Consider the following 15,389-nt stretch of genomic DNA (forward strand, 5'->3'; position numbering starts at 1 on the left):
TGAATTGCGGTAAGTAAAGGTAAGGGCGAGATGGACCACAGTGAGCAAAAATCGATGCCAAACATAGTTAAATTCTTAAAGGAGTTTTTAGAAATTAAGCAGAAGTTGGATGAGGTGTCACATGTGGAGTTGAACACAGTTTGCTCAGCCATTCTACAAAATAAGCTACCCAACAAGTTGAAAGATCCAGAGAGTTTTACGATTCCCTACTTAATTGGTAGTTTAAATGTTAACAATGCTTTGGCTGATTTAGGGGCAAGTAGTAATGTCATGCCCTATAAAATGTTTAAACAGCTATGTCTTGGGAAATCCAAACAAACTAATATGAGCATTCAATTGGCAGATAAAACAATCAGATTTCTTAGGGGTATTATTGAAGACGTGCTTGTTAAAATTGATAAATTTATATTCCCAATTGATTTTGTTGCTTTAGACATGGAAGAGGATATTTACGTGCCTTTAATCTTAGGAAGGCCCTTTTTAGCAACTGCTAGAACTATCATAGATGTTGGCACAGGTGAATTGGTACTTCGTGTAGGTGATGACACGATTACTCTTCAAGCTCGTGATTCTGCTAAAATATCTAGTAATTGAGATGAATGTTTAAGTTCAGTTAACTTAAATAATGTTACAACTCAAACTTCTTTGCAAAAGTCCCCTAGAAAGAATGTGGTGGAGCCTCATTTTAATGTATGCCACAAAAATGGAGCGACTCACGAAGAACGACGGCTTCAGATTGAAGAACTAGATGAATGGCGAACACATGTCAAGGAGAAGCCAAAAGCACACGAAAAATCAAAGTAACACCACGATGAGCGTAATGATGAAACAGAGTAAATTAAAGTTGGGGATAGGGTATTGTTAGATGAATAGGACCCCCGAATTGCTACTTCAGAACTTAATACAAGCGGAGCGACTACCTTCATGGTACTGAATATTTTTCCAAACGAAACAGTCGAGGTAAATTATTCTCAATTCGATACTTTTAAAGTAAATGTTACTCGACTTAAACTTTATGAGGATAATAGAATTGATATTGAGAAAGAGGAGTCTCGACTCCATGATCCACCGTAATCATGCGAATGAGAGGTAAGTCGAGCTTATATTCTAAATAAGCACTTCTCGGGAGGCAACCCGAGCACTAACACCACTAATTAATTTATTTTAACTATTTTTAGTATTTTTAAGTAGGTACAGTGGCCCACACGGCCTGGACACACGGGCGTGTCCTAGTCTATGTGGAAACTGGGCTAAAAATTTCCCAAGTATCGAGCCACACGGCCGTGCGACACGACCGTGTGAAACACACGGCCTGTACACACGGGCGTGTCCTAGGCCGTGTGAAAACTGGAGCTAAAAATTTCAAATTATAATTAAGTCAGGTATCCACACGGGTAAGGCACACGGCCGTGTGTTCGGACACACGGGCGTGGGAGAACTGAAGAACCTGGTACACGAGCGTGCGATGTGACCGTGTGCACCACACAACTTGACCACACGAGCGTGGCCTCAGGCGATGTGAGAATAGTCATAAAAAATTCGTGATAAACACGGGCTGAACGCGAGCCACACGCCCGTGTAACACGGTCGTGTTGCCCAACACGGGTCTCACACTGCCGTGCCCCTTTAAAACCCCTCAAACCCTAATTTCTATTTTCTTCTTCTTTTTCCCTAAACTCTCCCAACCCTAGCCGCCACAACTCCCCTCATCCCCCTACTCCGGCCATTCCTACCTTTCCCTTTTTCTTTTCTTTTCTTTTCTTCCCTCCCCCATCTCTTCCTTCCATTTTCTTTTCCTTTAAAACTCCTCATCACACCCACAAACCCCCCCACAGCGCACCACACAGCCTCACTGCCCATGCCCGTGGCCTCCTCTCACAACCACCATCAGCCCGAACTAGCCCTCACCAGCACCGTCTACAGTCGTTCGCACCTTCGACCACTGCTCGTGGTTTCTCCTTTAACCCTCACATTTCTTTTATTTTAGTATTTATTTCATTATTTCCTTGTTATTTATTAATTATTAGTTTTCTTTTAATTTTAGGAAATTTTTATATATTTAGTGGTTTTCATTTTCATTACTGTTATCATTAATTATTATTACTTCTTTACGATGTTTGTTTTGACTCTTCCATTTTTATTTCTTGTTTTGATTAATTTTATTTTTATTTTATTTATTTATTATTCCACTATTTTTGCATCCATCTATTTAGTGAGATGTAGTCATGCTTTGTTAATGCTACTGCCATGTCTCTATTATTCTAGTCTTTACTTTAATTAGTATTAGGATATATATTTTTAGGATTATAGTTTTATTTTTCCTTCGATTCTAAATCTTTTGTCTTGTGATTAAATATCAGGTGCTATTTGATTTCTGTTACTTTTAGGAAAACAATGACAAACACACGCGGCAAGAAGATTGTTGTTCTTGCTTCAAAAAAGCGAAAGGTTCTTGGCGCACCCTCCTCGAGCGCCTCGACTGAAGCTTGCCACCCTCTACTCTGGTTCTCGTCAAGTCCAGTGGACGACCTGTTTCAGCTTCTTCGCGTGCGACCGCTAGGAGTGGGCCGATGTATTGATTGGGCCACTTTGGAGCAGGTCCAACTTGCTCACCTTGTTCGCTTTCATCTCGATACTACGCCATGGGATTGGTTTCTTGCAATCATCGAGCCCACCTATTCAGATCTGACATTGGAGTTTTGCACTACCTTCTACCTACAGTACGTGATGAACACACATGACGAGGCTGGTCTATCATTTTCAGACTTGGTGGACTTGTCAGGCATATAAGTGTACCCGAATTTAGAGCTGTTTTGGGCCTCTACACGGAGGAGTTCATGACTTCAGAGAATTTTCTACAGCTTCACCGTCACATACACTATTCGTCATCTTGCTGTTGGACTGACCTTATGGCGAGCACGATTCCCTATGACGCAAGTCACTCAAAGGTGACTTCTCTCCCTCTAGCACTACGCTACATTCATGCCATTTTGGCTCACACTTTGACTGGGAGGAAAGAGAGCACAGGAGTAGTTAGCACCACCAACGCGTACTTCCTATAGAGCATGGCGACTGGCCATGTATTTGACTTAGCATATTTTATCGCCCTCGCCTTTCGCACCGACGGATTGCCATAGAAGGGGCCTCATCTGCCTTGGCCCTTACGTGAATTGCCTCACTCGACACTTCGGCCTCTTTAGCACTCCAGAGATGTCATCGACACTCACATTAGTCGGCCAGATGTCTCCGAAGGGAATTTCCAGCATGATCCACATGCGGATGATAGAGCGACGCCATGGAGTCGACCCTCCTCAGTACAGACTCGTCCACTCTGCTGACCAGGATGAGCCAGAGGATATTACTGACGATGTCCCTCCCCCTCGCGAGGACCTACCCTCACCACCACCGCGTCACCACCTGTCTGCTGCCACTTTGACAGACTTATCCGAGTGATTCACTCGCTTTGAGCAGCAATGTTTTAAACTGTTAGACAGCATCGATGCCACTCTCCGACAGATTTGCCATCAACTCCAGATCTCTTATCCAGTGCCACCGGCTCACGACTCTGATAACGAGGACTTTTGACTCCCTTTATTTTACTATTATTTTTATTTTTACTTTTATTTTTATTTTTATTTAAATTTTATTGTCTTTTTTTTATTTTCGAAGACTAATGTTTTATATTTTAAACTCTGCTTATCTTTATGATTATTATCACATTATCCCCTAATTCTGTTTCATAATGGTGTTTATTTTTTTTATTAATACATCAGAATCATGCCTTTTATTTAGCTTTCTCTACAATTCTTGCTCTCGTTACTCCAATTATCTCATCCAAATTTTCAGGGCAGTTTCGCTTCTCTCTCTCTCTTCTGATATTATGCTTATATTGTTATTAACTATCTTTGTACATTGATGACAATGTAAATCTTATGTGTGGGGAGGTTATCTATGTGATTATCAGAAAATCCCTGAATTTTTAATCTTGTTCTGAAATAATTTTCTCATATCATTATTAGAGTAAATTTTGATTGATCTATGATTTTTATTGATATGTTTTAAATTAAATCATAAGTAACTGTGCATTGATTGTTTAAACTTTAAGACATTAGAGAATCAAGTACGATAAGTTGAAATTTTTGAGAATTAAAATTGTTAGGTTGTTTCCCTGAATTGAGGTATTATCTTGAAGTTTTGAATTTATAAGATTGACATCAAATACCCATAATTTATATGAGATTTTAAGCCTTTTAGAGCATATATCCTTCTTGCTCACCGATTTTATTGATTATGAATGTGTCAACATTGATTTGATTATTCTAGAACTTGCATTGATTATACATGTCGAGACCACACCATTGATTTGATATACTAAAATGATAAAGGCACCTAGGTTTAAACCCATTTTTCCCCCATAAAAAGCCTACCTACATAATTGACCCTTAGTGAACCCCTTTGAGCTTAACAAACTATTTTTTTTTAATTTACCATAAATTTTAACCCTTTTATCATACTTTTTGATTCGTTGAGAATTTTTCCCATTTTATTGACTCCCTTTTTGTCGATATTTGAATTGGTTAATTGTCTAACTATGTTCTTTCATTCGAATCATGTCTTATTATTAAAAAAAAAAGAAAACATACATACATACATACATACATACATACATATTGGTGGTAATTAGTTGTTTTTGAGCTTAAGTATTTAATTCCATATTCTGAGATAAAGCTCATGTTTATTCAAGTGATGTTAGTTATTTTCCTCGTTAGGTAATTTATCAAGTTAATCTCGATTCTAACCGTTTCTTTTTCAGCCTTTATCCACACCTTAACCCAAAGCCCCGTTACAACCCTTCAAAGACATTTTGATTTGTGTATCATCTCATTTATAGTGGTAGAGATTTGATTTTCATGCAAGCCTATGGTAATAACTTCTTATGTTTGACTAATGAGTGCTTAATCATTGAACCTTAAACACATTGAGTGATTGGAGTGAACCTTTAGTGAGGATGTTAATCAATGTTAATTTGGAATTAAAGAAAATTACTTAGATAAAGGGGGATGCCTACAATTTTATGATTAAAATGCTCAACTTTGACTATTTGAAACCTTAATGTTCTTTTAGTTAAATTTTCAATATGTGACTGCTTGTGGATTATTTTGAAACATTATTGATGAGAATTATAAGTTGAGAAGAATTTATTTTGATTATGAGTTGAGAATTTTTTTTTAGGACAAGCAAATGCAGTGTGGGGATATTTGATAAACCGTAATTTATACATATTTTTACCCCATGCTTGGCATATTTATGAATGATTTTTTCCTTGATTTTAGTGAATCTGAGGCTCCTAATCCTTTAATTTCATATTTTATACTCAGGAGAGCTTCGGATAGCAAAAAGAGTAAGAAACGGGCCAAAACGGACAAATTGGGCTTAAAACAGTGTTTCATAAGACTCAGGCACTTCCACACGGCTAAACCACACGCCCGTGTGTCATAGCCATGTCGACCAGAAACCAACTCAGAATTACACACGGTTTGAGCACTTGCACACGGGCGTGGCACACGGTTGTGTCCCTGTCGAGCCCAAGTCTATTTCTCCTTGAAAAAAGGCCATTTTTTAGGGTTCTGAATAATTCTAAAGCCCATATAAACACCCTAGAAGAGGATTAGGGGGACACACAGAGTTAGAGGCAGAAAATACTCGCGAATAGCCATTGGAATCACCTCGGAGCCAGGATCTATATCAAGACTGAAGATTTTCATCCAATTTCCTAGAAGTTCTTAGGGTTCTTTATGTTTTATTGTTTTCCAAACTTTGAGATGTTTTCCATTATTATTATGAACTAAACCTCCTAAACACCTAAGGAAGATGAAACCTAAGACGAATCTTATTACTCTTTAATTTATATGATAAATATTTGTTCTTATTCTTAATTGTGAGTTTTAACCCTTGCTTTAATATTCCAGGATATTAATTCAAGTTCTTGATGTGCTTATTCAGTGGAGCAAAAGTCCCTGTTTAAGAGTAAATCATTCATAATTAAGTGGAGTTGCATGTAATCCTAGAGATAGGACGACTTAAATCTGTCGGATTAGAGTCAAATCTAATAAGGAAATCCATAGATTGAGTTAATGCGACAATATTGGAAACAGATTTCAATTAATCAACCTAGAGTCAGTTGTTTTTAGTCTCGAAAGGGATAATAACATAAATCAGGGATTTCCATGGAATAAGTCAAGTGAATAAATCGTCTAAATCAAAGGTAATGAGTGAAATCTAGGTGGATTCTTTATTGGGTATTGTCTTCTCCATTGGTTTTTTTCTAATGTATTTTCCAACTTTCATCTCTGTCGTAATCTTAGTTAAATTAGAAAATTAGTTTAGTTTAAAAACATCCTTTAATTCTTAGGCTAGATAATAAAAATATAGTAATTACTAGTACTTTTAGTCCTCGTGGATACGATATTTCCGATCTCACCATAACTATACTACTATTCGATAGGTGCGCTTATCTTAAGTCAAAATTTTAGTTAGTTTCACGACCATCAAACCACTTCTAAAGCATGTTTAAGGCCTCGTAGGCCCTTACAAGGGACAATGTGGTTGTGTTGAATGATTTCTGAGAATGAATGCTTTATGTTGATAAATGTATATTATATGTTGTGTATTGATCGGTACTACTTTCGGTGATGGATATGGGTTAGGGGTGTTACAGGTTGATACCCACTCTCAGTCATTTCATTGGACATACAAACGACCTCAGAAATAATACTTTGATTACAAACCCATTTATCAAAGTTGAAAAAGTTACAGCACTAAATTCGACACCTAACTTTAGCATTTTCTCCAAAACAGACAACTCAAAATCAATTCGACCTAATTAACAAAAGTAATTAATCAAGATGCTCATAGAATAAACATTATGGGAAGATTCCAATAATTTGATTCGTCTATACTTAGAAACAACAATGGCATAATGTTTCATCTTAACAATGGCTCATAATAATTTATTGAATTCCACAATTGAAGGCTTTGAGTACTTTTCAATCATCTTACTGAACAAAATCAAGGTATCGTCAACATTATAGAAGCGGTGGTCTCTTTTTCCCTTTCCTCTAATAAGCATGGACTTAGGTTTGTTACTTAAGGCTTCGATGTTAGTAGCAATGGTGTTAGAAGAAGAACAAAAAAAGTGGAAATTAGAAAGATGGATTCCACCATTAACAAGTGAACGAAGAATAAAAGAAGGAAGCATACCCATATCTTGAAAGTAAGCAAAGAGAGGTGAGGTTGAAAATGAAAGCAGAAATGTTGGTGGCAGTAACAAAAGAAGTGTAAATTTTGGGTTGCGAAGTGGTGTTTAAGGGAGCGTAATTGGAGTTTCAGTTGAGAAAATGGAAGAGGGCAAAGTGGGGATCGTTTTTTGTGGTGATTGTCTCCTTAAACACCAAATCAGTAATCGGTGGTGAGGAAACAAAATAGAAGTCAAGCAATTTCATTGCATAGGCCCGTAATAGAATAAGCCCGTAATAAAACATTCCATTGAACCAAACAGGTGTTTAGGGTGGGCTCACGGAATAGGGTTGTAATAGCTATGCCATTACATTGAACCAAACATGGCCTTATTACTTCGAGGTATCAACAAGGCTTAATTGACAAAACATTCTTTATCAAGAAGTATTGAAGTGCCTTAAATCTATGTTAATGATATAATATTTAATTCTAAATTAGCCGATTCTAGGGATAATTTTGTTTAGATGATTAAGAATGAATTCAAAATGAGTATGGTAGGAGAATTGTCTTATTCCTGGATTTTTAAATAAAGTAGCTCAAGAGTGAGATCTTCTTATCTCAAGAAAAGTATGCCAAAACTTGATTAAGAAGTATAGGATGGAAGGAATAAAGTTAGTAAGAACACCAATGTCCCCAAGTGAGAAGATTAATACAAATGATAGAGTGCCCACTACTCTTAATATTTATAGGAGTATGATAGAAACTTGTTGTATCTAACTACAAGTCGACTTAATTTAAGCTTTAGTGTGGGGTGTTGGGATCTAGTGCCCTTAGTGATGTGATTACGTTTATGTACTTGTAATTTTTCAAACAAATTAGTTTAATAAAACTCATCATTATAATTAATATCTTTCTTATATTGTCTTCAAATAATTTTTACGCGCCATGCAAAAGGAAAGAAAATATTAGCTTATTGATTATCTAATATTTAAGTAATTAGTGGATAATCTAATATGATAAGAAAACTTGTATTAATAGATAATTTAAGCAAGTCATTAGTGAGCAAATTGATTGAAAGACTAATATGTCGTCTATCAAGTCCAATCGAAGAGATACTTTATCTTGGGTATCAAAATAGATGAATCCCAAAAGATAGAGACATATGTGTGATTGTCTAAATTGATAGTACATCGGACACGACTTAAGTAGAATAAAATTCTAGATCCGTTTATGAATTTATTCACTTATGACATTCATAGTGCTTATTACCTCAATCTTGAGTAAGTGACACACTATATGTGCACGACTTGCATACTTTAATGTATTGATAACCTGAGTTCAATTGGGAATCGAGCCAAAAACTAGTATATTGGGTATACGACTTTTTTATGACATAGCTTTTCTTGCAAATGTGGAATTCATATCCCAATAAATCCCAGTAATGGGTAAATGATATTCTCTTATTGGCATTATATGATAGATAAAAATAATCTGATCACAAGTTATTTGTCCAAAAGACAAATGATTTAATTACTATTTATTAGTAGTTGACTTTTTATGAAGGAATATGTAATAATTACCATGAGATAAAATAGGATCATATTGGAAGAACAAATTTATCCCAAAGAGATTAAGGATATCTTAAGAGGGTCACAAAGTCATTGGATGAACACTTGATAAAGTAGCTTTCGTAATTGTATATAATGGCGAGAGCTCGCCATGATACTTTAGTGAAATGACTTTATCACTAAATAATATTGTAATTAATAAATGAATTAACAGATGAAGAGTTAGAACTTAATTACAATTTATTTGAGCCCTAATTATATATTTCTAATCAGTCCCTCCACTAGCTCGGTATAACCTTGATAGTTTGCATTAATTAATGAAATGGAAAATGTGAAATGATGAACTAGATAAATATATCACATGTATCACTATCCGCAATGAATGTGTTTTCTTGCTATAAATAAGAGATGACTCAAGAATTAAATTAATTTCTTTGAATTATTATTTAGTTAAATAATTAAAGTTAAAAGTGAAAATTAAATTAATGTCATTGTAGTTTCATGAGAAAAATTAATTAAATTGATTTACTCATAAATTTTAGTACTATAAAGTCGTCGTGACTTTAACTGAATTAGAATTGGGCTAAGGAAATAATGCATTAATTAATTAAATGAATAAATTATATTTTTTGGGCATTGGAAAAATATTTATTAAGCTAAAAAATTACGAGTTGGTTTGAAGACTAGATAACATATAATTGATCTGACAAATGACAAGCCTAAACTAGGCCTGGTTTAATTGGGAAGGACGACTAACCCTAATCCTAGAGAGGGCGTGTCACTAAGAGGGTTTACCACCCCTCACACATATACTCTTAGTAGGAGACATGTTTCCTATTAAAATTTTATTATTTGATTAAATCTTTAACTACTAAGACTATTGTTATTCTCTCTATAAATAAATACTAAGGGTTAGGTGAAAGCCACACCTCGCGTACGTCTATATTCTGTTCTGTCGAAATATAGTAAATTTATTTTTCAAATAAAATTCTATCTTCTAACAAAGTTCGTCATCAGTTTCTAACTCTTGAAAGTTTCACTACAGTTTCATATATTTGCGAATAGAGCCCACTCTCTAGAAAATCAAGGTTGAGAATAAAGGAGAAGATCGTGATGTTAAAAGTTGGGAACAAAAAAGTCTGCCATAACCAAAAGCATAGGTATAGTTCATGCAATTAGTTTATTGCTATAAACATCATGACTGGTTGAATTTAATGAAAATTTTTAAAATTTCATTGTTTTCAAATTGATTTTTCCAACATGGGGGTATGTGCTCGATATCAATCCAATCCCAAAGTGTCCCATGTTAAAGCTTTCAAACGCATGATCAAATATGTTCTTAGTACACCTAGTTATGGAATATGGATGTTAAAAGATAGTGCTATAAGCTTGGTTGGGTATAATTCAAAAACTGTTGCATAGAGAACTAAAAAATATACTATTTAGGCACAAAATATGCTCCAACAGGTGGTTAGAAGGTTTCAAAAATCTAGTTGAAGTTACCCCTATGAAACCTAACAATTAATCTTAAACTTCTCATAGGGAACTGCATTGCTTTACAAAAATGATTATATCTCGAGCCACAAGCCATGAAATTAGGTAGTTCAAAAATTGTTTCAAAGATAACTCAAAGCTCTACGATATAGGCACTATAATCACCCCAAAATCTAGTTGGAGCATCTCAAAAAATTCAGTTGAATTTTTCCCTACATAATTTCAGATACTCTTAATCAATTTTCGCTTTTGACCTATTGAATCTTTTCAACTATTCTCTAAATCATGGATCGCACGTCATGTAGGCATCGTTCCAAACATAAGCACAAGCATTAAACCAAAACTCTATAAAAAATGATTATGAGCAAACTCTTTCTTTTAACCAAATAGGCAAATTGACAACTAAGGATTTATACTTTTCACTAATTTGTAGATTAGCATTAATCTTTTCTCTTCAACTATTATGATCTTAGGCTAAAAATACCACATGAGTGGCAAATTGAGTCCCAAAAGTACTCATATTGTTGAAATTTGTTTTCTTGGGTAGTCAGGTTTCTTTCAACACGTGTTAGCCTCCTTAAACCCTTATTGGATGACTTTAAGTTGATTGGGAAAATTAAAACTGTTGACTCTAGCAAAAATGATGATTAGGAAGCTTTTTTTTCTTTTATTTTTACAATTTAATCCTTGTACCTTTAACTCATAAGTTCGGTAACGATAAATATGCCTATCCAAAGTTACATATTTTATATCAAATATTAAATATATGGAAATTTACGTATAATTTTCATTAGAATTTAACAAAGACAAATATAAGTTGCAATAGAAATATAAAAAAATAATCTTTTCTTTATTGATGTCATATATATTTACATCACAATAAGTAAATAAAAAAACATCATCGACATTGTCAGGTCGAATGTGTGCCGCAGGGCGGTGGCTGATGAGTGCGCGTAGGATTTCTACACACAACTAATGGTGTCGACTCCTCCATTAGATTGTGACCATCGTACTCATATTCCTCCTCTTCACCTCCACCATCGTGCTCATCTTCATCTTCATCTCCATCTGCACCCTTGGATTCGTCTTCATCTCCATCTCTTTCCTTCATGCTCGAGTGCAGTGTCGTCCTAGTCTCCCATCGTGTGTCCTCCATTCCATGAGAAGGTGGTTGCGCCAATGGCCCACCTCGGTAAAATAATGATGCGGTGGGTATTTGTGACACTATCAGTGAATAACCATATGATGTCGCAAAACCTAAATACGTCGACATTGACCCGAACATTAATACTAGCATCGATGACGACATTAGTGTTGCAATCGGTGACAGTACTAGCATCGACATTTAACTTGATGTTTGCATCAGCATCGATGTCAGCATGAGGGAGTTGAATGTTGGAGACAGAGGTGCCCCGAAATATGTACTTGCGGGAGGGGTAGTAGTAGGGTGTTGCGGTGGTACATAGCATGGTGCTTGTAAAAAAATATATGGTTAGTGAAATGAACAAAAATAAGTAGAGTGAACTAACCGGGATGCGACGTAGACATCGGTGGTGCTTGTTAGGTCAGAGCTGGTGATAAACCTGTCACAGAACCTCTTCTAAACTTGTGCTGTTGGGCGACTTATGATTGCCTCTTTTATTGAAATTGCCTACTCCTCGCCTCAACCAATAGAAGATATGGCTTGTCGACAACTTTGAACCAAGGCATTGACTCCAAACAAGTCATCATGTCCGATAAGAAAAAGAGTTCGCGGATAGGTAAGAATTACATCCCATGATCCCAAATGTCGATGTACTTCTTGTGGTAATCTTACAAGTTATCGACGTTCTTCCCTCACAGATCCAGCTTATGTAGTGCTTCCATGTTTCGCGGTGGAGGCGAAATCTATTGGCCCCACTTGAACTACCGGATCACCTAATCTGATTTATGCATTTCACCATCTCGTACGTACACTATCAACAACACTTTTGCATCTCATAAACTCCAATTGGCCAAAAATTTCGGCGGGAGGCATTCTATGATATCTGGGTTGGCGTATGACATCCATTCAAATTGCAGTGCACAATTGCAAATTATGTTATGTACGAAATTTTATTTTACAAATCATTGTATAATTATTATAGGTTTGAAAAAAAATAAGTAACTAACCTCAACTTCCGAGCGTTGATCTAACAATTGCTTGATATCTTTAAACTGCTCAAGTAGTCCCACTTAAATCGACCTATAGTTTCACTTATACAAGCAATATGTTAATTCCAATGTACTATACAAACTACATATTTATTAAGAAATGATTTTTTACCTTGTCACCAATAGGAACATAAATAAGTCATTCAGTCGGGGATGTAGAAATGGTAGTCGCCACAAAGCCCACAATTGTAGTAGGAGCAAACAACCACCGATTGACATCTTATCCGGTTATGCCGTTCGACACAACTCCCAGTATAATATGGCCAACACGGTCGATCCCCAACTCATTCGTATGCTTTCTTTGAAGTTGACTAGGTATAGTAGCCACCTTATGTGTACTAAATTTCAACATTTATCAGGCATTAGAATGCCCCTGATTAACCTCAAAATGAATGCTCGAGCGTATTGTTCTTTAACGACGTCGGATGCGTTCAGAAGAAGATCTTTGAGATTAGTTTTCAACCACTTCATATCTATCCAACCACCGTAAAACTTATTCGACACCTTCTCCAAAAATGCCTCGCAAAGATCCTCTTTATCAAGAATAACTAATGACCCCATGACAACTGGTTTGTCCACCAGTAAACCGAGTTGTAGAGCTACGTCCTTGAGTGTGTTGTACACTCACCGCATGGGAGATGAAAAGTGTGTATCTTGGGCCTCCATTTTTCCACCAAGGCATTGATGAGTGTAGGATTCGAGTTTACAGTACCTGAGCATATGAGACGCGTACAAGAATCCCGCGTCTTGCAAGTAACCACGAATTTCAATATCTGGGTTCTTTGATAGGTTATGTATGACCTCTTCCAAAACACAATCATCCGCCTATTTATATCGACAAAAAATTTAATTTAAAATAATTTAAAAAATAAAATACTTTAAATTTAACTTAGTTGAAAATAACAAAATTTAAAATTTCGTCTTGCCATTATCGTTTGAGCGGCGAAAATTGCTTGTTGTCGAAACAAATTAGAGAGGTTGTCATTTGTGAAAATTTAATTGAAACAAATGATATACGAAATAGTTAAATGAAACTATGATATTTTTAAACAAGCGTATCAGGAAATTTAGAACAAAACTTGAGAAAATTGATAGAGTTGAGGTTTTTCGCCATTAATGGAAAAAGTGAGTTTACCATCCGCGACATGAAGAACGAAGTGGATAACTCATATAGCTTACAAGCAAGTGATTCACCCTCTTGGGTCCTTCACCATCAAATGTTCCAGTTTGGACAACTTGCTTATACTCTTACTAGAAACCAGATTCATCCAATTCATTGTTTCAATATCTCATAGATTCAAGAATACGGTGAACTATTATTTTGTACGATAAAGCCCAAATATATATATATATATATTCCTGAAGTTACAATTAACTATTGAGTAGGCATTTATCTAAAGAATGTAAGGTGCCGGTAATACATTACTATATATAATAAAGTAGTCTTTACACTGGTAGTCCCTTTTCCTATAAAGGTGGCAGAGGCACAGGCTTTCAAGTTTCAACCTAGCAACAATTAGCTAGCCATCATCTCTTGTGTCTAGGCATACAATGTCGGGTGTATGGATATTTGACAAAAATGGTGTGGCTCGATTGATATCCAATCCAACCAGAGAATCCTTCGAGGAAAAAGATCCTATTTATCCAGGAACGTCGACCGCACCAGGGGCTCGACCACGGGACCTAGTCTACCGCCCCACGAACCAAGTGATCCGCTCCTACTCCGAACTGGAGCAGCGTCTGGGTGAGCTTGGCTGGACTCGCTACTACAACTTGGACCAACCTGAGCTTCTTCAATTCCACAAATCAGCAAACTCATGTCACCTCATTTCCCTCCCAAGAAACTTCGCCAACTTCAGGTCCATACATATGTACGACATTGTCGTCAAGAACTGGTCTTTCTTCGAAGTACGTGATCCTTCACAGACGTGACATTGCGCCTCATCCACCACAACTACACTGAAGCATAACACCATTTATATATGTATATATATATAGCCCTGGAACAAAGTGGTTTTTCTTGCGAAATGGTGTAAGTATAGTCCATTGGAACAACAGTTGCTTCATGTTAACTACTGTGTTTAACGAGAGTGATGCTGGGCTCTTTCGTTTTATTTTTTTTTCTTTTTGTTAAAAGTTCAAACTTTTTTTGATCATCTGATTCCTTCTGCTTCACCATTTCCAGTTGGCTTCTGTCTCTCCCATTCGTTCTGCGATAAAAACTCCCAACTTTTTCCCAATACGAGAATATTGTTTTTTTTTTTTTTTGCTATTGCATGCATGTGAATGTGATGAGACCATTACTGCCTATCATTATCAGCTGGTTCTATCCCAGTGACCCTTTTCTTTTCGGTTCATCAATGGGGTCTTTTAAAAAAAATTGCAGCTTGCAATTTTTTGGATATATTATTTTAAAAACACTAAATGTAAAATATAATACTATAAAAATAGTATTTGACATGAATATATAACATATTAACAATTTATGTTTTTATTTATTAGTGTTATATTACTAAATTTTATGCCACATGCAAAAATGCATGTGAAATTTATTTTGAAATTAAAAAATGTTAATTAATATGAAAAAAATCAAAGTGCCTTAAAAAGCACATTTAAAATTGTGATATAAGATAAGGGCTGTGGTTAACTGTAATGGACAAAGGTGGATAAATTTATATATATACATACCTATTGGTGCAGTATAACTTGTGAATTAATTTAGTGAAAATATATTATATATATTTATTATATATAATTTATTAATTGAGTTGATGTTATGAATCAATCAAATAATTTAAATTTTTTAATACAATAGAATCTCAAGCTCACACATATTTAAATTACCATACAGGTATAGTCTGCTAATCGATCCCACAATTTTGAGATATAATGAACACC

At 35.6% G+C, this 15,389-nt stretch overlaps 1 protein-coding gene across 1 annotated transcript; it reads left to right on the forward strand.

The window, feature by feature from the left end:
• Nucleotides 1-14,042: 14,042 nt before the first annotated feature.
• On the forward strand, nucleotides 14,043-14,423 carry LOC108468424 (flowering-promoting factor 1-like). The gene has a single exon (XM_017769308.1). The coding sequence runs from the start codon at nucleotides 14,043-14,045 to the stop codon at nucleotides 14,421-14,423; it is 381 nt and encodes a 126-aa protein (XP_017624797.1).
• Nucleotides 14,424-15,389: the final 966 nt, after the last annotated feature.

The sequence above is a fragment of the Gossypium arboreum genome, chromosome 7, assembly GCF_025698485.1.
Source record: "Gossypium arboreum isolate Shixiya-1 chromosome 7, ASM2569848v2, whole genome shotgun sequence".
NCBI lineage: Eukaryota > Viridiplantae > Streptophyta > Magnoliopsida > Malvales > Malvaceae > Gossypium > Gossypium arboreum.